At 65.7% G+C, this 22,198-nt stretch overlaps 1 protein-coding gene across 6 annotated transcripts in view; it reads left to right on the top strand.

Moving 5' to 3' along the window:
* Positions 1 to 21,934, top strand: part of TBC1D14 (TBC1 domain family member 14) — a 72,128-nt gene extending 50,194 nt beyond the window's left edge. For all 6 annotated transcript variants that reach the window (XM_045834110.1, XM_045834109.1, XM_045834112.1 and 3 more), the window contains 11 exons: positions 1,699 to 1,817; positions 2,950 to 3,032; positions 4,772 to 4,889; positions 5,777 to 5,883; positions 8,685 to 8,765; positions 10,405 to 10,499; positions 11,818 to 11,889; positions 12,497 to 12,625; positions 16,185 to 16,294; positions 17,895 to 18,153; positions 19,462 to 21,934. In XM_045834110.1, the coding sequence (XP_045690066.1) occupies positions 1,699 to 1,817; positions 2,950 to 3,032; positions 4,772 to 4,889; positions 5,777 to 5,883; positions 8,685 to 8,765; positions 10,405 to 10,499; positions 11,818 to 11,889; positions 12,497 to 12,625; positions 16,185 to 16,294; positions 17,895 to 18,153; positions 19,462 to 19,527 (1,239 nt within the window). In that variant the 3' untranslated portion in view covers positions 19,528 to 21,934. The remainder of the gene's footprint in view (positions 1 to 1,698; positions 1,818 to 2,949; positions 3,033 to 4,771; positions 4,890 to 5,776; positions 5,884 to 8,684; positions 8,766 to 10,404; positions 10,500 to 11,817; positions 11,890 to 12,496; positions 12,626 to 16,184; positions 16,295 to 17,894; positions 18,154 to 19,461) is intronic.
* The last annotated feature ends 264 nt before the right edge of the window (positions 21,935 to 22,198 follow it).

The raw sequence follows: 22,198 nt of genomic DNA, 5'->3' as shown, positions 1-22,198 counted from the left end.
GGCTTGTTTCGGACTCACAGTGAGACGGTGGTGGCGTGTGCAGCACATGCAGGAGCCTGTAAAGCGGGCGTCCGGGTTCCAGGCGTGTCCCGCCCGTGCGCCGGCCCCTTCGGGCTGGAGAGTGCGGTTCGCTGGACCAGGGTGGGCGGCGAGCCGGCCGCACCGCGTGGGGCGCTCATTACGGATTCTTGTCCGGACGCCGCGGGCCGGGACTCGCTCTCGACACGCAGCTTTGGGCGTGCGTTTCCCGTGAGACCCGGGGCCTGGACACGCAGACGCCAGGTTTGGAGCTCCCGGGCGGCCGGCGGGGTTGCACGAGCGCCTGGCACCCGTAGGTGCTCGGGCGCTCGACTCGCAGGGAAAGGGCGCCTGCGATCCGTGTCCGGTCGGTGCGGGGTCATCGTAGTGCTCTGGGGGCGCCCCGGGAAGTCGGGTCGGCCGTGTCGGGGCCCCCAGCGTCGCACATCCGGGAGGACAGGAGCCGCCCCGGCCGCCCGCTCCCTCGCGTCGCCTGCCTGTTTGGGGACGGGGTTCCCTGCCGCGCGTGGAAGCCGCGCAGGCTCTTCTGGCCGAGGACAGTGGCTTGCCGGATCATCTTACCAGCAGCCCTCCCTTCGCCGCTGGTGCCAGTAATTCACCCCTTTAACAATTAGTTACTTTCTGCTCACGGTGCTGCTTCTGTTACCCGGAGCGGCCGTTTCCGTCTGCGGTGAGCTGCATGCGTGTGTGTGTGTCCTGTCTCCCGGCTGGACTGTCCTGTCTCCGGGAAGGCCCCAGAGCCTGGTCTAGAACAGGCAACGAGAAAGCGTTGTGAGTTTTTTCAACTTGCGGAGAGGGCTGAGGGCGCGCACACCTGCACACGCGCAGTTCCAGGAGCCGGGCTCCGCGGCACCGGCGCGCTCAGCCCTCCCGCACTCTCCTGGTGGCTGGCGTGCTTGGGCCGTGGGCCAGCCGGCGTGGCTGAGCGTCCATGACCCGGCCGCAGCGGGGCTGCCTCTGCGTTTCCAGGGCACGGTGTGGTTGTTTCCGTAATGACCTGCAAGGACGGTTTCACGCACAGGTGTTCACGGTTTCTTTTTTGATGCTTCTGGTTTAAGGAAATGAAACGGCTTTCATCATCCTCGTGTAAAAAATGGTAAACCGTTCCCCATTCCAGGAGAGGTTTAGAGGGCTAACACGTGTCCTTCAGATGGGATGCAGGGACGTGGGTTAGAGGTCCGGGGGGGGGCTGGGGGGGTTGTGTGTGAGGCGAGGCCAGGGGCCCGCTGAGTGCCTGCGTCGGCTCCCGGCCTGGCTCTGAGATCCCCAGCGGCTGCTGCGAGCATCAGTTAGAGCTGAGCGTGTCCAGGGAGCGCGGCCCCGCCCCAGGAGCAGCACGGGGGCCCGAGGCAGTGCCCGTGGGCCCTCGGGAAGCACCGCGGGCACCCGGGACAGCGCGGCCCCTGGGAACCTCCCCACCACCGTGGGGGTCCGCTGTGCTCACACGGCCAGCCATGGCCTAACCCCCAGAGCGGTCTGACCCCTTTGCTGGGCATTTCTCGCCTTTGAATGGCAGGAGATGTTTTGAGCCCACGGTCCTCGGAATGGCCGTAAAGGACTGCGCGACGGAACACCCTCCTGCCTCCAGCAGGGCTTCCCGGAGGGCCCCGTCCCGTCCGAGGGGCCTGGTCTCGCGTTCACCCCGCCCCTCTGCCCTAGGAATATGAAGACAAGGCGGGAGCACCTCGCAAGCCGCCCTCCCCGAAGCAGAATGTGAGGAAGAACCTCGATTTCGAGCCGCTGTCCACCACCGCCCTCATCCTGGAAGACCGGCCGGCGTGAGTCCGGGGCCCGCGGGGCGCACGTGGCGGGGGCGAGGGCGCCTTGGCGGCGAGTGGGCTTTCCTTAAGGAGGGGTGGGGGGAAGGAGAGTACGCTGCAGACTCGTCAAAGACGCTAGGTTCCTCTTTATTCCCTGGTTTTGTTTTTTTTTTTCCATTTTAATTTGGCATTTAAAAATACTTAAGGAGCTCTTTAAAGACTGTAGACTGGCCTGTGACTGTACGCGGACCCCAGCAGCGGGTCCTGGAGCCCGGGGGGCCTGGGGACGCCCCGGTGCTGCTGCTGCGGAGCAGACGGTGCCGCACCGGCCAGCTGGGGCGTCCCGGGTCTTCAGGGACAGGCATTCCCGGCGAGTCCCTCCGCGGGCGTCGGCCTGTGGGCGGGCTGCACGCTTCTCAAAGGGGGCGCGAGCTCTATTCCCCAGGAGCTGTGGTTGCCCGTCACGTGCACGCGCTTGGAACTGGGGTGCACGTTTGTGCGTGACGGTGAGCCTGTCGGTGAGCGGGCCCTGCCCGGCGGGCTCTGCCGGGTGCGCCCCGCGCACCGGACGGCGGCGGGCTCAACGCCCACGCGGGGCGCGTGCAGGAGGCAGCTGACCGGTGTTTCTCGCTCTGCAATCAACAAAAACAAACCCTCGGGCGGGGATTAAAAATAAGCGCATAGACAGACAAAACAAAGACGGAGCGACGGCCCGCGTGGCTGGCATGACACCGGCTGACGGCCCAGCCAGCAGCTGTGTTTGTGCTGAGATAGCCTCGCTGGTGGGGTCCCTCCCCCTGCCCCTCCCCCAGGTGCCGCCGGCCGCTGTCAGTGCGCCGGTGTCCATTGGGGGCATCTTCAGAAGCAGGAGGAAGGCATCTGAAGCGTTCATCTCTGTCTGGGATTGTGGGCAGTTGTTGTTTTCTTCTTTCTGCTCATTTTTTTATTACAAGTTTTTCTCCACGAGCTCATTTTACTTTTGTAAGAAAACAGTTTGTTTATGAAAGAGCTGTGTCCTTGTCACCTTAGCGTGTTTAGTTTTCCGTCTTTAGGCTTTCCAACTTTTTTAGTAAATAACGCTTCAGGTTTTGCTTTTCAAACAATTTTATTTGCTATTCATGACATCAACAAATCATGTATTTCCCATCAGAAACCTCCCGGCGAAGCCAGCCGAAGAGGCCCAGAAACACCGACAGCAGTATGAAGAAATGGTGGTCCAGGCCAAGAAGCGAGGTAATGGCGCTCGCTCCCACGCGTGTGTGTGCGGTTCCATACGGCACGGGATCTTGTGTCTTTCCCGGTGTTTTCTCTTCCCCGTCTGGAGCTCCGGCACCTGAGCTGCGCTGAATGCTCTCGTGTGTTGAAATGTGTGATTTTCCACCAAAAACGTGTGCTTCTGCTAACACCGTTCCCGGTGACATGACTCAGGGGAGTAATGACGTGTTGGGCTCGCCCTGGAAAGGGGGCGGGCTGTCCGGGGCGGCGGCGCTCGCCCGTGGCTGCGAGGACGTTCGCGGCACGCTCACGACGACTGGCCTGTCATGACGACCGGTCCGGGGCACTGGCCTCTCCCCGGACCGTCGGGTGCAGGCCTGGCGGCAGTCGGCACGGCACGAGCCACCTGGCGTGCGTGGGCCCCGCTGGGTCACACTTTCCCGGCAGATGGGCAGGACGTACTGTTTGTGGTGTGTCGCAGAATTTCGGTGCTTTGTTCACGTGTGCCGTGGGAGGAACAGGGTTGGGAGTCGCGGGTTTAGGGGGACGTGCTGGATCTGAGGAAGCCCCAGCCTGCAGTGGTAGGTGCACCTCTCCCCCCGGGCCCAGTCTTCCTCCTTTACCAGGTGTGAGGGGACTTGAAAAACCCCTGTGACAGCCTGTGATTTGGGGGTGTGTGGAAAGGGAACGTGATAAGCGTGATGTGGCCTCTCCACACAGTAGAGTGTTTCTCAGCCTTAAAAAGTAAGGGAATCCTCGCCCTGGCTGGTGCAGATGGAGCGCTGGCCTGTGAACTGAAAGGTCGCGGGTTCGATTCCCAGTCAGGGCCCAGGCCTGGGTTGCCGGGCAGGTCCCCAGTAGGGGGTGTGCGAGGGGCAGCCGATCAGTGTGTTTCACACTGATGTTTCTCTCCCTCTCTTTATGCCTCCCTTCCCTTCTCTCTCTGAAAATAAATAAAATCTTTACCAAAAAATAAAAGTAAGGGAATCCTGGAACATGCCTGAACATGGGTGAACCTCGGGACGTTGTGTCGGCGTGGTGACATGGGCCGGGTCACGAAGGACAGGCAGTGTGTGGTCCCGCTTCCACGGGTCCTGAGAGTGGGCGGAGCCGCAGAGCCGGAGCGCGGGACGGCGGTCGCCGGGCGGGGGAGGGGCGGTGGGGGGTTAGAGCTCAGGCGGTGCAGCTCCCCTTGGGGAGGATGAGAACGTTCCGGAGCTGACGTTGGCGTTGGCCGTGTAACGTCGTGAAGGCGCTTAATGCCACGGATCGTGTGCTTAGAACGGTTCAAATGGTCGATTGCATGTTTTGTGCGTTTTACCGCAATCAAAACCTCAAGGACGTGTGTGTGGGTTGAATGCGTGGTGTTCTCGGAGCTGCCGGCGGGCACTAGGGGGCGGTGCTCGTGCTGGGAGGGGGCGGGGCCCGGGCGGGCGGGCGCAGGGGCTGCTGGGGGCTGCTGGGGGCTGCTCGCGCCTCCTGGTGTCCGACCGAGGTGGCGGTTGTGGGTCTGTCCCCGCGGTGATGGGCCGCGTGTTATCCGTGCACCTCTCTGTGGGACGCCCTGCCGGGAAGGCCCGCTCAGAGGCGGAGCGCGCCCGAGCGTTCTAAGCCCCGCGTGGCGGACACGGGTCCGGGGAGGGCCCCCTCGCCCTCCGCCAGTGTCCTTCTCCGGGGGCCGGAGCCACGTGACTCTGAGAAGACGGCGGAGCCCCGCTGACAGGCGTGTCCCCCTCTGTCCCCCGCGCGGCCCGCAGAGCTGAAGGAGGCCCGGCGGAGGAAGAAGCAGCTGGAGGAGAGGTGCAGGCTGGAGGAGAGCATCGGCAACGCGGCCCTGACCTGGAACAACGAGGTCCTGCCCCACTGGGAGACCGTGTAAGCCTGGGGGCGGGCGGGGGGGGGCGCCCCCGCTCCAGACGCTCGTCCCTGGGGTCTCTGCTGGCGGCCGTGCTGCCCGTGGGTCCCCGTGCCGCCTCTGGTGGCGTGACCTGGAGTCAGCTGCCCTGCCGTGGCTCAGGCCCCACCGTGCCTCACCTGTCCTGCCACAGCTTCCCTACCTCTTCAGCTCGCCTTCTGCCCAGCAGCCAGGGCGGTCTCTGACGCCCAGGCCTGTGGTGGCGTAGAGTTTGAACTCCTTCCCTGCCCTGGAGCTCCTGCTTTGTAGCTCAGTCTTCGTGGGGAAGACCTCCTGCCCCGGTGACTGGTGGAGGAGACGCCCCGGACACGCTGCTCCAGTTGTCCTCTGTCTGAGGACGGCCCCCTGGGGCCAGTCCCCTGCAGTCTGGCAGCTGTTGTCATCCTTACACCCGAGGGACAGCTGTGGACATTTCTCCCCGAGCGTGGTTCAGGACGCAGGGGGCGGTGTGTGGACAGCACGGGCCGCTGGGAGTGTGGGTGCCCAGCTCCCTTCTCACGTGTCCCTTTCAGCTTGAACCACCTGCGGGATGGGGCGGCCTCCCTCCTGGCACTTCCCTGGGTGCCACTCACCCTCATCACAGGGTCAGATGGCCCCGCTGAGGACGCCCGCTGGGAAGACCGGCCTTTCCAGGCAGCGCCTCTACTGAGCGGGCCGGGCGGGCGCGGTCAGGGAACAGCCTTTTCCTCCAGTGGGACCCGGTGACGAGGGGGGAGGTCCTCAGAGGCCCCGGCCGTCTCCCCGTGTGCTCCAGTGCGCGCCCTGCCCCCATGGTCGGGGCCGGGCGCCCGGCAGACGCTGCTCCAGTGACGGCACGCTCACAGCCGCGCGCTTGCTTGGTGCCCAGGTGGAGCTCCAGGAAAGTGCGGGACCTGTGGTGGCAGGGCATCCCCCCCAGCGTGAGAGGCAAGGTCTGGAGCCTGGCCATCGGCAACGAGCTGAACATCACCCACGGTGAGTGCTTGGGTGACCGTAGGCGCGGGGACCCCTCCCCGTGGGTCCCGGGGCGTCCCCCGTCCTGCCTGCGCCGGCAGGAGGAAAGGGAAGCGTTGCCGTGCGGCTGTGACCCTCAAGAGGCCCGATGACCGTGTCCTCCCCGGGGCGGGGCGGGGGGCCGTTGGAGGGCCCGGGCTCCCTGCCGGCGCCTCATTTCCCCGGCGGCTCAGAGCGGTCGCTGGCCTTCTCCCTGGCACCTGCCAGCTGCCCGGAGGGGCTGCGGCAGCACCTGTGGGTGTGGTGTCACGGCCATAGCATCAGTGGGCGGAGTTTGTTGGGCTTTCTCCTTTGAGCTCCGGGAGAGCAAGCCTTGGCCGGGACACGGGGGAAGGGAGGAGAGGTACGGGCTGTGTTCGGGGTTCTGTTGGCCGATGGCAGCCTTTTTCCCAGTAAGCACCTCTGCCGGCACGGGGTGGGGTCAACATAGCGCCCTCGACGGGTGCTTGAGATTCTGGTAGCTCAGGTGTGGGCGGGGAGGTGACATCCGGACTCACCTGTGCTGGGGCGGGCTGGCCGTCTGGCCACACGCGTGCGTTCCGTCTGCGTGTGCCCCTCCTCCCCCCGCATGCCCTGCTCCCTCCCGCTCTGTGCCCCGAGCTGTGTCTGGTGAGACCCAGGCCGGGGGCTCACGGGCTGCGACCAGGTGCTGAGTCCCGAGTAGCTGTGGCTTTGTGCTTTCCCTCCCTGTCTGCGGGGGGGGGGGGGGGTGGAGGCTCTTGCCTCGTTATCTCCGTGTCAGTTGTACCCAGCAAGTGCTTGTGGAGTCGGGGGTGGCAGTGGAGGCCTTGGGTTTAAAGCAGATTGATCTGTGTCTTCTCTGGGCACTGGGTTCGTACCGTCACGGTCTCCACCGGGATGGGCACCGGGCCCGTCGGCCCGTTCCGTCCGAGCCCCACCAGCTGGTGGGGCGCACGGTGACTGGCCCGTGTGGAGAGTGAGCTCCTCAGAGCTCCACCTGTGGCTGACCTGTGCCTGCCAAAAACTGGGGGTCCTTGCCTGAGAAGCATGCCATTTACCGTGTGCACACGCGTGGGTTTTAAAAGCCCTCCTAGAAGTAGAGGCTGGAGACACGGCCGGTCAGTTGTTCTCGTCCTTGTTCTCGGAAGTTTCCTAAACTGTCAACAGCTCAGACTGAGCCAGCTGCGTGCCGCCTCCCCGGCCCCCTCCGCGTCCCCGCCCTGCGACGCGTGTGAGCCAGCACAGAGTACAGGTGGCTGTGCAGGCCGGACGTCCACGCCAGCGTCGTGGTAGGTGCCTCACCGATGTGTCTTGTTGCACGTGGACAGCAGGTGCCGTGGCCGCCTTTTCCTGCTGAGACAGGTGGGCGTCCTGAGGAAGGCCGAGGGCGGAGCCAGGGCCCCTGTGCAGGTGGTTCTGTCGGCTCCGAGCCCTGAGCTGCGCTCTGCAGCCGGGAACCCTGAAGGTCCCCCTGGTCGCACCGTTACCGCCTCCCTCCCGGGGGCCTGGGAGGAAGGCGTTCCCCGCTCTGACAGCCCCCGCCCCGGCCAGCGCACCGGTGCAGCCGGGTGTCCCAGAGCTCCGGCTCCTGCACCCCGTTCACCTTGAGGCGGCGACACCTGCACAGTAGCTGTCACACACGGCCTTTGGCAAGTGGCTCCCAGGCGTCGAGCCTCACGGTTGTTTTCCTTCCTTTCCTGCCGAAATGGCCCAGGCTGAGCCCTCCTCCCGGAGGCCGAGGGCAGTGAGAGGCCCCGGCCCTGCGGCCGGCGGCTCCGCCCTCGGCAGCACGGGCGTTGGGATGCGGGCCGCCTCCTGCGTGACAGTGGCGGTGGGAAGCCAGACGGGAGTCGTGGTTGACGGTTGTGCCGTCTCCTGTGCGCGGACGCGCACGGACTGTGAGCGGGGCCCTCACAGGGCCGGAGGGCCGCCAGTCCCGCTTCCGCTTGTGGGGGCACGAGGGGTCTGGCTTCCGGTTTCCTGGAAGGGTGTGCACTGCCCGGAGGCAGGCGGGCTGCGCCGTGCTTTCCAGGAGTGGGGCTGGGGGGGGGGTGATGAGCGTGCTCCCGGGAGCTGCGGCGGACAGAGTCCTCGCGGTTGTTGGTGGGCGGGACACCGGGCGGCCGGGAAGCCGCAGAGCCCGTGGCCGGAGGCTCCAGGGCCTGGGCGGGGCCTGGCAGTCCGCGTGGGCTCCGTCGCACGCTCGTTCTCCCGGAAGAATGGGGCGCGGGCCTGTGTGTGATGGCGAAGTCTGTGAGTGTGTGAATGTGGGGGTGGTTTCGGGGTTACCTGAGGGAGACCCGTCTTGACACTTCTCAGCCGCGACAGTCCCTCTTTTTCGGGGTCCCTGCCCGATCTCTCCATGGCCCCGCCCCTCCCAGGGCCACGGGGGTGGGCAGGCCCTCTGCCGGCCTCTCCCTCCCCGCACCAGTCAGGTCGTCCTCGGTGCCATCGGTCTGTCCGCTCTGGGTGCAGGTGTGACGGCGGGACCCTCCCAGGCTCACCCCGGGGAGCTCACAGCCTGGTGGGAGCGGTGGGCTTGCAAGCAAACACCGCCGCCGCCGGGCGGGCGGTGTGCTGGGCGGAGAGGCCGGGTGCCGCGGTGCTGGTGCTCCCCCCGCACGCGGCGAGGCCTGCAGACCGCGGGCTCTTCCGCCTGGGCTGGGGGCCCGCGTGGCCTTAATGAGGGCACAGTCGGCGGTCGGGCTCCGAGTGCCCCAGAGGCAGCGGCGCCCCCCCCCCCGGTGCTCGGAGGGAGCGCGTCCCCGGGCACGCCGTGCTCAGCCGGGCTTCCCTTCCAGAGCTCTTCGACATCTGTCTCGCCCGAGCCAAGGAGCGGTGGCGGTCCTTCAGCGCGGGCGGCCCCGAGGCGGAGAGTGAAGGTACGTGTGCCACTGAGGCCGGGGCTCCCCGCTCAGGGGTTGGGGGGGGGTGTCGCTGTCGCCTAACAACAGACGAACAGGCGCTTAACCGAGGCCGCGCTTGCTGCAGAGTCACAAAAAGCTTCATGGAAAAGTTTTTTTATTTTTTTTAAGAGCAAACAAGTTTTTAAAAAAGAAAAACTTTTTAAAAAAATATTTACTTTTTAGAGAGAGGGAAAGAGAGAGAGAGAGAGAGAGGGAAACATCACTATGTAGTTGCCTCTCACGTGCCCCCTGCTGGGGACCTGACCCAGCCCGCAACCCAGGCGTGTGCCCTGACTGGGAGTCGAACTGGTGACTCTCTGGTTTGCCGGCCGGTGCTCAGTCCGCTGAGCCCCACCAGCCGGGGCAGAAGGACTTCTCTGAGAAAGAGCACATGCCGGGTCCTGCGAGGGGTTTGCGTCCTTGCGCACCGCAGGGCCGGCCGCGATCACCGTGGCTTCCCTCGTCCACATCCGCCAGACCGGCAGCAACCCGGCACCCATGGGTGCCCGAGCGTCGGCCTCAGGGGAGCATGGGCGCTGCCTCCGACGACACCATGCATCGCATTTGCTAGATGGCGCTTTTCGAGTCCCCCACAGCGCGCGAGCACGACGCTTGTGCTGGTTCAGTGGTATCTCTCCTGGTTTTGCTCCTCACCCAAGGATGTCTTTCCTGACTTTTCGGGAGAGGGGACGGGGCAGAGAGAGAGAAACATCAGTCGGCTGTCTCCCATGCGTGCTCCGACCGGCCACAGCCCAGGCGTGGGCCCTGCCCAGGAGTCAGACCCCCGACCTTTTGGTGATGCTCCAACTGACCGAGCCACCCGGCCAGGACCGGGTAGTGTCTCTTTTGCTGACCTTTTAAAATACCGTCTGCCTGGTGTTTCAAAAGCCCGAGAGGCACAGCCCACACTACTCACGCACGCTCGTGAGCCAGGGGCCAGGAGTGCGTGCCTGTCCCTCGGCCACGCTGCTGGAGGGTCCCACACACGCAGCGGTGCGCCCCGGACAGGACGACGGCGACGGGTGCTCGTGTCTGCTGGCCCTCCGGTCGCGGTGGGCGCGTCCCCTTCCTCGGCCTCGGGACCCCTGCCCGCCCGCCGCTGGGGAAAGGCGCTGGCAAGTGCAGCTCCGCTCAGACTCGAGGGAGCACCCGAGGGTGATCTAGCGTTAGGCGCTGCGGTGCGACCTTGGCTCCTCCTTTCCTGGGTCCCTGCGAGGGCGCGGTTGTTAGAGCCGGGGACGGTAAAGCCGGTGAGGGCTTGGCGCAGGGGAGCAGCAGCAGAGCCCACGCCAGCGCCTTTGCTCACTGGGAAGTCGGAGCAGGGGGTCTGGGGGCGCCTTCAGGGTCTCAGCCGGGGGCAGGCTGCCAGCTGCCCCCTGCCCCCGGGGAAGGAAGTGTGGGGGGATGGCGTGGGCTGCTCCCCGGAGGGAGGGCCCTCCCTGGCGTCTGCCCTCAGAGGACGGGGCTCTGCAGACGGACGCCTGGCTCCGGGGCTGATGCGGCCGTGTCTGCGCGAGAGTTTCCCAGCCTCATGGCTGCAAGGCCGCCGAGCCGGCGAGGGAGTGGTGCCGTGTGCTGCCTCCGCGAAGTGTGACCACTCTCCGTCTTTTGATAGATGCTGGGTTTTCAGCGGCGGACAGAGAAGCTAGTCTGGAGCTTATTAAACTGGACATTTCTAGGACATTCCCTAACCTCTGCATCTTCCAGCAGGTAGGTGGTTGATTCGTTACTTTCAAGTGTGTTTGTCTAACAGTCACGGGCGTCAGACTGCGCACATGCGTCAGCAAGTGGGGGAAAGCGCGTGGGCTTTTGCGGGGAGGCGTGGCGGAGGGAGGGAGGGAGGGAGGGAGGGTCTCACGCTCCCGCGGCGAGAACCGGAGTCGCTGGTGCCTCCCAGCAAACTCTCACTGCGGCCGTGTGTCCGCCCTCGGCCGCAGCTCTGCGCTCGAAGCAGGCGCACCAGGAGCCTCCCTGGGGCCCGGCGAGGCCCCGTGTGCACCCCGTCTGCCCGTGCGGCCCTGGGGGCTGCCTCGGCGGCCAGGACCGCCCCCTCGGAGGATGAGCTCCATGTGCTCCGGCCAGGGTGGGGGGGCCGGCGCCGGGCGGAATCCTTGGCCACCTCTGGGGTGTCTAAGCAGGTAGACCAGCAGGCCTGTCTGCCGGAGACGGGAGGGCATTCCAGGCAGAAGGGCTAGAATGGCAGCATCAGACCCCTGAGGGGGTGGGGGACCCCTGGTTCCTCGCCGGCCGCTCTGTGTGGGCTGGGGGCCGGCTGCGGGCGTGCTGCTCTGGAGGACAGGGTGCGGGGGCCCAGGGACTGGGTCCGGAGGGGGCAGTGCCCTGCCCGTACCCGCGGCCCAGATGGCCCGTGGAGCGTCCCCTGGGAGCTCAGCCTCGTCGACTTTGGGAGTCACTGGGTGACGATCTCCCTGTAGAAAGGGGAAGAGCAGCTTAGAGGTCCCCCTTTGGGTGGGGTTTGGGGCAGACGGCTCTTCTCTTTCTCTCTGTGTGAGTCTCCCTCCGTCCGCGGGTCCCGCGGGTCCAGGTCTCCCAGGTGTGCCATACGGAAAAACTAGGGGGGTGGAGAGCGGGGAGACACGAGCCGTGCAGACCTACTGCGGGCATTTGAGGACGGCGCTGTTGGCGCCTGACAGCGGTCAGCAGGGACCTGCTTCGGACAGGAGGACCCTGGGGCCCTGGTCACCCGCTGACCTTTGAAGGAGGTGCAGTTACGCAGCAAGAGCCAACCAGGTTCAGGGCACGTTTCCAGCGAGGTGCCCGTACCTGACCCACCAGCTTCTCCGGGCAGCTCGGTAGATCGACTTGCGGGCCCCCGGCTGACCGGGCCGGTGGTCCGCTGGCCAAGTCCCGCAGTAGCGCAGGGCCGCTGGCACGTGCTTGGCGACCAGCTCCTCCTCCGCGCGCAGCTCGTGGGGGGGCGGGGCGGGGCGGGGGCTGGGGCCGCGCGGAGCTCGTCCTGAGCACTAACAAGACTCTGCATGTGCCCTCCCCGTGTTGCTCCTTGCAGGGCGGCCCGTACCACGACACGTTGCACAGTATTTTGGGCGCTTACACTTGCTACCGACCGGATGTGGGCTATGTAAGTGAACCTCTCCAGTAACGTGTGACGTTGTCGTCCACAGAGGAAGTCAGAACGGCGCCCGCACATCCTAGCGGCAGGGCTCGGGGTGCACGCCCCGGTCTTGGTCGGGGAGGAGTCGCCCCGTGGCCCTGAGCTGCCTGTTCCCTTGCAGAGAAATTGCATGGACACGGCCGCTCTGTGGCTCTTGTCACGTTGTAATTCAACGTGATTTCCGGTTTTTGCATGTGGTTCTTTTAGCATTAAATGAAAAGCTTCGGCAGTAATCGTGTTAAAGCCGCGCTGCTGCTTTGTCTGCGGCTGAGCGGACACCTGTGCGCCTGGCCCGGGGCTAACCCGCTGTCGGACGCCGGTCTCTCGGGCCCAGGGACTGCGGTCTGGGGCAGGGTCTCGGGCGGCAGGTGCCTGGGGACGCGGGGACTCGGGACGTGGGGCGAAGGAGAGCAGATGAGGCCACCGGGGTGGCGCAGCAGTGCGTCCTGGCGCGACCGGCCAGCGCCGAGGCTGTCGGCCCAGCGTGGGGGGTGGGGGGACGGTTGAGGCGGGGGGCTTCTCATCCACTGTGTGGGCTCCTCCCAATGTAACAACCCCCCCCCCCCGCCCGCAGGTCCAGGGCATGTCCTTCATCGCCGCAGTGCTGATCCTGAACTTGGACACTGCAGATGCCTTCATCGCGTTTTCCAACCTCTTGAATAAACCCTGTCAGATGGCGTTCTTCCGAGTGGACCACGGCCTTGTGAGTACCCCCGTGTGTGAGCACCCCCGTGTGTGAGCACCCCCGTGTGTGCGCCCCGTGTGAGTACCCCCGTGTGTGTGTGCCCCCGTGTGTGAGTACCCGTGTGTGAGTACCCCCGTGTGTGAGCACCCCCGTGTGTGAGCCCCGTGTGTGAGTGCCCCCGTGTGTGAGTACCCGTGTGTGAGCACCCCCGTGTGAGTGCCCCCGTGTGAGTGCCCCCGTGTGTGTGTGTGCCCCCGTGTGTGAGTACCCCTGTGTGTGTGCCCCCGTGTGTGAGTACCCCTGTGTGTGTGCCCCCGTGTGTGAGCGTACCCCCGTGTGTGAGTGCCCCGTGTGTGAGTACCCCCGTGTGTGAGTGCCCCCGTGTGTGAGTGCCCCCGTGTGAGTGCCCCCGTGTGTGAGTGCCCCCGTGTGTGAGTGCCCCCCGTGTGTGAGTGCCCCCGTGTGAGTGCCCCCGTGTGTGAGTGCCCCCGTGTGTGAGTGCCCCCGTGTGTGAGTGCCCCGTGTGTGAGTGCCCCCCGTGTGTGAGTGCCCCGCGTGTGAGTGCCCCCGTGTGTGAGTGCCCCCCGTGTGTGAGTGCCCCCGTGTGAGTGCCCCCGTGTGTGAGTGCCCCGTGTGTGAGTGCCCCGTGTGTGAGTGCCCCCGTGTGTGAGTGCCCCCGTGTGTGTGCCCCCCACGCAGCAGGAGTTACCGGAGCCTCTGTGTGTTCGGGGGGGGTGGGGTGGGGTGGAGAGCACGTTCCCCTCTCCCGAGAGGGGCTTAGAGTAAATGGCGCCGCGGAAGGTGGAGGGTTACTTGGGCACCGTGCTGATCTTTAAGAACATGCGGTCACAGACTTACGTATGAGCTTCAGAACACACGCTTCAGGAAGCGTCTCTAAAAACACGTCTGCGCGCAAGGGGGGAGGGGCTCCTGCAGACACACGCACACGGCGGGTGGGGGCCGTCTCCGTGCTTGTGTCTGTCTCGTGGGACACAGTGTAACAGCACACTCCGGCTGCTCGCTGGCGCACCCGGACGCTGCCCGGCGCGGCTCCCTCTCCCCGGGCCAGGGGGCCCGTGTCCGGCCAGCTCCGTCCTGGGACAGAGCGTCCGTGGGTCAGGGGCGCTCTTGCAGGCCCCGGGCGGACGGAGGGGCTCTGCGTACTCAGCCCCCCCTTCGTGCCAGGTGGTCTGTACAGCGAGCGTTGTGGCCCAGGAGGCCCCACACGTGCTCACGAGGACGGGGAGGCGAGGCTCTGCACGCTGGCACCTGCTCGTGGCCCCCCGCTGGCCAGGGGAGGAGCTGAGGGCTGCCCCTTGGGCTTCCGGAGCCCCCCGTGGTCCGGGTCCCACAGTCGCGCCATCCGTGGAGTGGGCGTGGCCTCGACCTGCCGACGGGGTGGGCTGGGCGGCGGCGGCGCCGGGACCCGAAGGCCGGGCGATCCGAGGGTTTTGGTCAGCTGGGGCGTTTCCCCCGCGTGGTGTCTTTGGGGCCCCTCAGTGCTTCCTGCTCGGGCAGTGCGTGCGCGTCTTTAAACGCGTGTTTAGAAACCGCCGCTCGACGGGCGGCTGTCAGGGGAAGGACGAGCGGCGGAACCGTCCGGCGGAGGTGTGGCGTCCCGTGTCAGCAGCGCTCCGCGGCGGCGCTGGTGTGCGCTTCTGCTGCTGCGCGTCTGAGGGGTCCGAGTGTGGGCAGAGCACGGCACCCCGCGGGTCGTCGCCCGGACATCTGTGATTGCTCAGCAGTGATTTAACAACGCGCTTCAGTGTGGAAGTGGGAGCCTGTGCAGGCGGGTGTGGGGCGCGCAGAAGGGCTGACTGGGGCCAGGGGTGCCCCGGCGCGGCGGCGGCGGTGGTGCTCGCGGGGTCGCACCGCGGAGAAGCACTGAGGACGTGCGCCGGCCCCTGTCAGACGCGCAGGGGTGGGACAGGCACCCTCGGGCCCCCACTGCCGGCTGCGAGAGGGCGCGCTGCCGCGGCGGTGGTGCCGGTGGGCGTTCCCAGACACTGCCGTCACGGTTTACGGCCGAGCAGCTCCTCGTTTGAAGATAAGGCCCCAGCTTTCTCTTTGGCAACAAATGATAAGAACGGTGCTTAAGAATTTTGGTGCCCTGGCTGCTGTGGCTCAGTGGACAGGGGGGCTCAGCGGATTGAGCGCCGGCCTGCCAACCAAAAGGTCTCCAATTCCGTTTCTCGTCTAGGGAACAGACCTGGGTTGCGGCCCAGGTCCCCGCTTGGGGGCGCGTGAGGGACAGCTGTTCTCTCGTACACAATGGTGTTTCCCTCCCTCTCCGTCTCTTTCCCTTCTCCTCTCTCTGAAAGAAAACAAAATCTTAAAAAAAAAAATAATTTGGCCCAATTATTGCAGAAAACCCACAGCACTGGGATGTTGAACGGGACCTTTGTTTGGAGCAGGTCTCCCGCGGTAGGGCCCCTGCCGGCACCGGGTGAGGGCGGGGTAGGTGGGGCTCTCCCCCACGTCCGACGGCCTCTCTGGCCTCTGGCCTCTCTGGCCTCTCCTGGGTGCCAGCAGCACCTCCCCCGTAGCTGTGACGACCAGAAGTGTCCTCAGTCATTGCTGGAAGTACCCTGGGAGGGAAGTCCACCTGCCCCACTGAAAGCCCTGGTTTGCAGGACGGCCGTTCGCTGAGACGAGCAGGCAGCACCCAGGAGCCGCACTTGCCCGTAGCCGGTGGGGGTGGGGCAGACCTGGGCTGCAACCCTGTCAGCCGGGGCCGCGCCCAGCGCAGTGGTGGCCTCCTCTGCACACCCCACCCTGGCCCACCCCGCCCCGCCCCGGTCTCCCACGGGCCCTGGGTGGCAGGGAAGCCTGTGCTGGTGGACCAGGGGCGGCGACCGGACCGCTCACTCTCCGCGGGCGCTCCCTCCATCACTGCCTCCTGAAGCCAGGGCGGCATCACCGTGCCCGGACGCCAGGGTCACCGCCCGCCGGGTGCGCTCAGGGTGGGTGGGAGGCCTGCGTGTCACCCGGGTGATTCCTTCCTGGTTCTCGGGAAAGGGTGCGGCGCGGAGGGAGGGACGGAAGTGGGTGCGCGTCCCAGTGGCTGGGCCCGGCGTCTGTGTTTGTCGGTGGAGGAGATGGCGAGGTGCAGCGAGGGGAGTCACCGTGGAGATTGGTGACTGTCGGCAGGCGGACTCAGAGACACTGCGGTGCATGGCAGCGCAGGCCCCAGCATCCGGTTTCCCAGTGCCCAGGCCGAGTGCTGCTCGCCCCGGGCTGCCGTCGGCCACGCGGGCTGCAGAGCAGCGTCTGCCTTCGTTACGGAGCGCCTCAGTGAGCTGCCCACAGCTGCCCACCACGGAGCCTGTGGGTACGGTGGCGCCGACACACCTGCTGGACGCAGGCCATGGCGGCCAGCCCGTCGGCAGCCCAGGGTCTCGGGAGCGCGGGCACCGGCGAGCAGCAAGCAGGGTGGCGGGGTGAGCCATGCCCTGGCGGAGGCGGCCTGTGCGCCCGCGCCGGCGGTCCCGGCCGGAGGGTGGGTGCGCGTGGACCTCGTTTTGCCGGCCGTGCGCTGGTGATGAGCTTATTCGTGTCTTTCCCGTCCTCTCCCCAGATGTTGACTTATTTTGCTGCGTTTGAGGTATTCTTTGAAGAAAACTTGCCGAAGCTATTTGCTCACTTCAAGAAAAACAATCTAACTCCAGACATCTACCTGATCGATTGGTGAGTCTGCGTCTGCGCGTTCGGGGCGCCTGCTCCTCCCCTGCCCCCGCGCCCCGCGGGCCTGCCCCTGAGCCCCGGCACCCCGGGCGCCGGCGGGTGCCATCGGCCCTGCGGTGTCCTCTCTGTGGCCCCGCTGCCCCTTCTGAGCCCCTCAGGGGAGGGGGCGGGGCTGTCGGACCGCGTCGGTTTCAAGGTGCCGTCTGTCCGTCTGTCAAACGCGGCGTCACCGAGTGCCAGCAGGGCCACCGGCGCTGGTGGGACACACGGGTGGCCAGGCTCAGTGGGTGGCAGTGGGGGCTCGGCGGGGCACCGTGGGAGCCAGGAGCGAGCGCAGGACCTTGTGACGAGTGCCGGTGGGGGGGGGGGGGACGCGCAGGCGGGAAGGAGCGCCTGGCGGGGACTGGGGGCCAGCGGGCTGCCCCCTCCCCCCGGACTCTGCTGGTGGGGCGCCGAGGCCGGGGCGGGCGGGCTCGGTCTGGGTCCCGCTGGGGAGCCCTCGGGATCGTGTCTGCCCCGCAGTTTGCTTCGTGCAGATCACAGTGTTTTAGGGGAATACGTGTTCGTGTGTTTCCTTAGCAAACTTACTCATCTGGTGGTCTGCATAGTTAAGGTCCGTTTCTTGTAATCCAAGGTCAAATCTGTCTGAAAAAACGTACTTTGTTCATTGCTGACCCCTCCTGGGCGGAAAGTGCACAGCCACGTGCCCCGGGGCGCGTCCCGGTGCCGGGGCGGTGAAATTCTGGGCTCTCCCCACCACAGCAGCCCCACAGCAGGTGCTCGGTGCGGGCTGTCTCGGTAACGGTGATCAGCATAACAGCTCGGAAACCGTACCGTGCGTGAGACTCGGCGTGAGGCCAGTGACGCTGCCTCCTACCACTTTCCCGTGGGCCTCGCGCTCCTGCGCTGCCAGCCCCTCTGCGTGAGGGGGACCCCCAGAAAACCGTCAGAACTGTCTTCTGCAGGGCGGCGGCCCCTGGTGGGACAGGCTCCCCCCACTAGTGCGTGCTCTAGGGGCCGCCCGCATCAGCCACCGGCTGGTGGGGGTGTGAGAGGCTGGGTTCACATCAGTGAGTTTGTTTTTACCTCTTTCACCGCGTTGGCCCATTTCACGACGGGTTATTTACCGGCGCCCCCGCCCACGCCGCGCTGAGGGGTCAGCAGTTCTTGACCGAAGACGGCATGACCCCTGGGCCTCACCCTCCCTGTTCACTCAGTCTCGCCCTGAGCGACTTTTCCCTGTTTCCCCTGAGGAAGAAAGTCCTCGGAGGGGAACGTTCTGCCTTCCTGGGGGAGGGGAAGCAAAAACGTCAGAAGCTCTGAAAGGCGTCGAGGCCGACGAGTTCACAACTGCTCTGAGCCGCGGGGAGAAGGCCTCAGTGGGGGTGCCGCGGCAGACGGGGAGCGCTTTGGGGTGACTGAGGTTTAAACGTGTTAGAGTAAAACACACTCCCGTACGAATTCCCGGGTTCCTTCCCTCCTCCCCCGCGGGTGCGTGAGCCAGCGCCGCAGTGGCCGGCCCCGGGGGGGGGGGGGGGCGCTGTGCGGGGCGCCTGCCCTTCCTCCGTGCCGCCGGCGCCTGAGCGGCTCCGCCCCCCTCCAGGATCTTCACCCTGTACAGCAAGTCCCTGCCCCTGGACCTGGCCTGCCGCGTGTGGGACGTGTTCTGCCGCGACGGGGAGGAGTTCCTGTTCCGCACGGCGCTGGGCCTCCTGAAGCTGTTCGAGGACATCCTGACCAAGATGGACTTCATCCACATGGCCCAGTTCCTCACCCGGCTGCCCGACCACCTGCCCGCCGAGGAGCTGTTCGCCTCCATAGCCACGATTCAGATGCAGAGCCGCAACAGGAAGTGGGCCCAGGTACGGGGGTCTTCCGTGCCCTCCCCCTCGGGGCGCGGCGCGGCCGGGTGGCGAGGAAGCACCTGGCTCCCAGGCCCCAGGGAGGTTCTTGTGCGGGGGGCCGGGCTGTGAGGCGAGGCTCTGCCTGGTCTCGGGCCGTCGTCGTCGCCTCGGGGCCTCGGTCCGACGGTCAGACGGCGTCGCCGGGAGGTCAGAACCCCTGGTGCGGTGTCCGGTGCTCTCTGTGCAGTAGACAGAGCCTCGTAACCCGAGCCCCCCAGCCTTGAAAAGGGCTGGAGACAGAACGCAGGCGGACTCGCACTCACGGGGCCCCCTCCTCCCACCGAGGCGGGACGATGGTTTCCCCGGGGCAGCGGTGCCTCAGCAAAGCTGGATTGTGTCACCACCTTCACTCTCCAGCGTGGGGGTCAGCGTCTGCTGACGTCTTTCCTTACCTGTCACTGTCCGGCCCTGCGGTCAGCCCCTCCCCCGTTCGCACGCGCCAGCCCCGCACACAGCCCCCCGCACACCCACCCACCCAGGCGTGTACACAAGCACGTGCACACACCCACGTGTACACTCACCCAGCTGCACGTCACAGACACACCCATAGACAACGTGCACACCCACCCACCCACCCATGCAAATGCCCACACGTGTACACCCCCCACACGTGTGCACGCACACACAGGAAGGATTAAAGCTGCATCTGACATTTTGTGTCTTACGTTTAGGAACTAAGTAAAAATTATCGGTTAGTCCTGGCTGCATGGCTCAGTGGACTGAGTGCGTGCGGGCCCAGGAACCAGAGGGTCACGGGTTCAGTTCCCAGTCAGAGCGCGGGCCTGGGCTGCAGGCCGGGTCCCCAGCTGGGGGTGAGCAAGAGACAGCCGATCCACATGTGTCTCGCACATTGATGTTTCTCTCCCTTCCTTCGCCTCTCAAAGTAAATGAATAAAATCTTTAAAAAATAAAAAAATTGAAAGTAAACTAAAAGTAAAGGTGTTAACGGAGAGCAGAGAGGATGGAGCTGGCTACACTCCGGGAAAGCACGGGAAGGAGCGGACCCGGAGCTGGTGGTGGCCAGGACGGGGCAGGGTGGCTGTGGGGAGGGCCCTGCGGCCCCGCCACCTGGATGGTGGCACTGCGGCTGGTGGGGTGTGGCCAGAGGACCTCCACCCCGGGGTGGCGGGGGGTGGAGCTCCCTGCTAGGAAGCCGGGTCTGAGGGCCGGTGCGGTGGGCGGAGTCGCCATGCACGCTCGCTCTTCGGGGTCTGGGTTCAGCGAGTGTGGTGGGCCGCCCACGGACGTGTCCCCTGTGCTTCCCAGGTGCTGACGGCGTTGCAGAGGGACAGCCGGGACGTGGAGAGAGGGAGCCCGTCTCTCAGGCACTGAGGCGCAGGCGGACTCGCGCCGGGCACCGGAGCAGCCCTCCCAGCGCGCCCGAGCTGTCCGGGACAGACACCGGGGGCAGACGGCCGGCAGCCGAGGGCGGGCGCCGTTGCCCCATCTGACCCCTGACGCTGGAGTCGGCCTTAAACCAAACAAACAGAACTTGTCAAGAAGTAAACCGAGGCTCGGCCTTAAGAAGCTCGGCGGAGCGACGACGCGGCGCTGGCCTGGCAACCACAGTGCGGTTTGGCCCCCGGGCGGCGGCGGACTCCCTCCTCCTGCTCCAGCGGAAGTCATTAAATTGTAACGCTTTATGTCGCCTCCTGGAAAGGACGTTCCGGTCTTTCTTAGCCCAGGTGCACGAGAAGTGGGTTGGGAGGCCGCAGAGGAGCCTGGCCCGCAGTTCTCTGTTTCGACCGTCAGTGGTGGCCGACGCAGTGGTCCGGATGATCCAGAAACAGAGGCCCGGCCTGGGAAGCCCGCCTTCCAAAGACGCGCCAGAGGCCGCGAGCCCTCTCGGGGGGTTGCTGACCAGTGCTCATGGCGCCCCGGGGCTCCGGCCGCCCTCGGGCTCACGTCTTACCGCGTTGCCTTGCTACGACCACAGCCCCGAGGCTGGAAATGCACACGTGGGACCTGTGGGGGCCCCGTGCCGCCCCCGAGAGTGCTCCCTGCCCCCCGGGCACCGGAGGGAGGTCGGGTGGGGGCGTGGGGGCTGTGCGCACAGAAGATGCAGGGCCACAGAGACAGGACCAGGAGCGATGCACACGCATGGGGTGGAAGCAGCTCCCTTGGAGGCAGAGCAGAGGGAGCAGGGTGCTGGCTGAGACCCGCCCCCGGCCCCCTGCTGGTTCCCGGCGGCCCTCGGGCAGCACGAGGGGCGGGGGCTGCTCCTTGCCCTCACGGAGCGCTGCTCTTCGGCACCTGGACGGCAGCCTCAGCCCCGAGTGCTCCCCTCCGCGTGCGCGAGGCTCGCGGGTCGGCTGCTGCGGGCACCGAGAGGAGAGCCGTGCGCCGCCCCCACGGCCCAGACTGTGTGGTCACGTGCAGGTGTCCGTGCCTCGGCCTTCCCCTTCTGGCCGGTCCCCCCGGGTCTCCCCCGGAGCTCCGAGAGCTCTGGTTACCCAAATCCAGAGACTCGGGTGGCTGTGCACAGAGCGGTCCGAAGGCGGGTTCCCTCGTGCCGGTCTCCGGGCGGGCCGGGCGCACTGGTGTCCAGGGCCCTGGCGGCCCTGCGGCGCGGCCGCCGTGGGGGTGGGGCCGGGCACTCTCTGGCCCTTCTCAGCCGCACCGTCCGGCCCAGGGAGCAGCTCAGGGTGGGTCCCGTTTCTGACACTGGAAGTGCCCTTGGCTTTGAGAGTGTGGCCTGCAGCTAGGAGACCTGTGGTGGAGGGTAGAGCCGGGCTGTGCGTTACTCTGGTCGGTTTTCTAGTGACTCCACGCCCACTGGTGACGCCTCACGGCACCACGGCCGGCTGCCGGGCCTGCGGCCGTCCTCCCGCCCCATCCCGGCTCCGGCTCCGCTCTGAGAGAGGTTTCCCGGAGCCCCGGTCCCCTCGCCTCCTCCTTGCGTTCCCCGGGGAGGCTGCAGAGCAGCGTGGGGGCTGCTTTCTGCCTCAGCCTTTACGCATGGGCTCGCCTGGCCCCTCGGAGCAGGGTCCTGTCCTCCCCAAGGTCTCCGTGCCGTCCGGATGCAGCGGGTCCGGCACCGCCATGCTGAATGTACGCAGCTGAGCCGTCCCCACAGGCCGCCCGGTCCGTCCCGGGCATGGGCTCCTGCTCCCGGAAGGCGGGCATGGTTCCCGACTGTCCGCTGGGACCCCCTGATGGGGGGGCAGAGAGGCGCAGCCCGGGCGGCGTGTGGACTGTCGGGGTGACACGGCCAGGTGGTGCCGCGCGTGCGTTACGTGCTTGAAGGGATTCCGTGTCCGTCCGGAACGCTGACCAGACCTCTGGTTCCGGAGGGGCCTTCCTGGCCTGGTCAGGGACCCTGTGAGGCCTGACCAGTTCACCGTGTCCCCTCCAGACGCCGGACGTTCTCGGTCCCCGCCCAGAGTCACCGGCCCCTGTCCCTGCAGGGGGCGTTGGGCGTCACTAAGACAGTGGAGGGCGAGGCCGCAGCCCCGGGGAGCCGCGCCCACCCAGCAGGAGCCCTGGTCCCCGCCGGTCCTCGCCAGGCCTGGAGTCACATCTGGAAGCGAGGTTCACTTTCCAAGGTTCTTCTTAACTGCTCAGTTTTGACTGTTTTAAATAGTTTGCTGATAGAAAGTTCCTGATAACACTTGCTACATATCATGTTTTAATTGCTTGTACAGTCAGCCTTTTATTTAGTAAAGTATCAAACTAGGACTTTTTGAATTGTAAATATATGGTTTTATTAAATAAAAGTCATGTAAAATTGTTATTTATATTCACTGTTGTTTGGCTCATTTATTTTGTTTGTTTTAAAATACCATACAAGGTTACTGACTTCATTTAAGGGGACATAAAGAGCTGTCGACTTCAGCAACGAAAAGAAATAATTAAAGCAGAATACAAGCAGAGTGAGTGTATTCAAGGCAGAAAGAATTATTGTAGATTGGCTTAAAATGGAAGTTCTCACCCTTTTTCTTACACGTTTGCATGTATGTATGCATGTGTGTGTGTGTGTGTGTGTGTGTTAATTCTCCGGGGT

This window comes from Phyllostomus hastatus, unplaced genomic scaffold (genome assembly GCF_019186645.2).
Source record: "Phyllostomus hastatus isolate PE091 unplaced genomic scaffold, TTU_PhHast_1.1 phas_contig_196, whole genome shotgun sequence".
NCBI lineage: Eukaryota > Metazoa > Chordata > Mammalia > Chiroptera > Phyllostomidae > Phyllostomus > Phyllostomus hastatus.
Note: the sequence above shows the minus strand (reverse complement) of the source record. Positions and strands in the feature narration are given on the sequence as shown.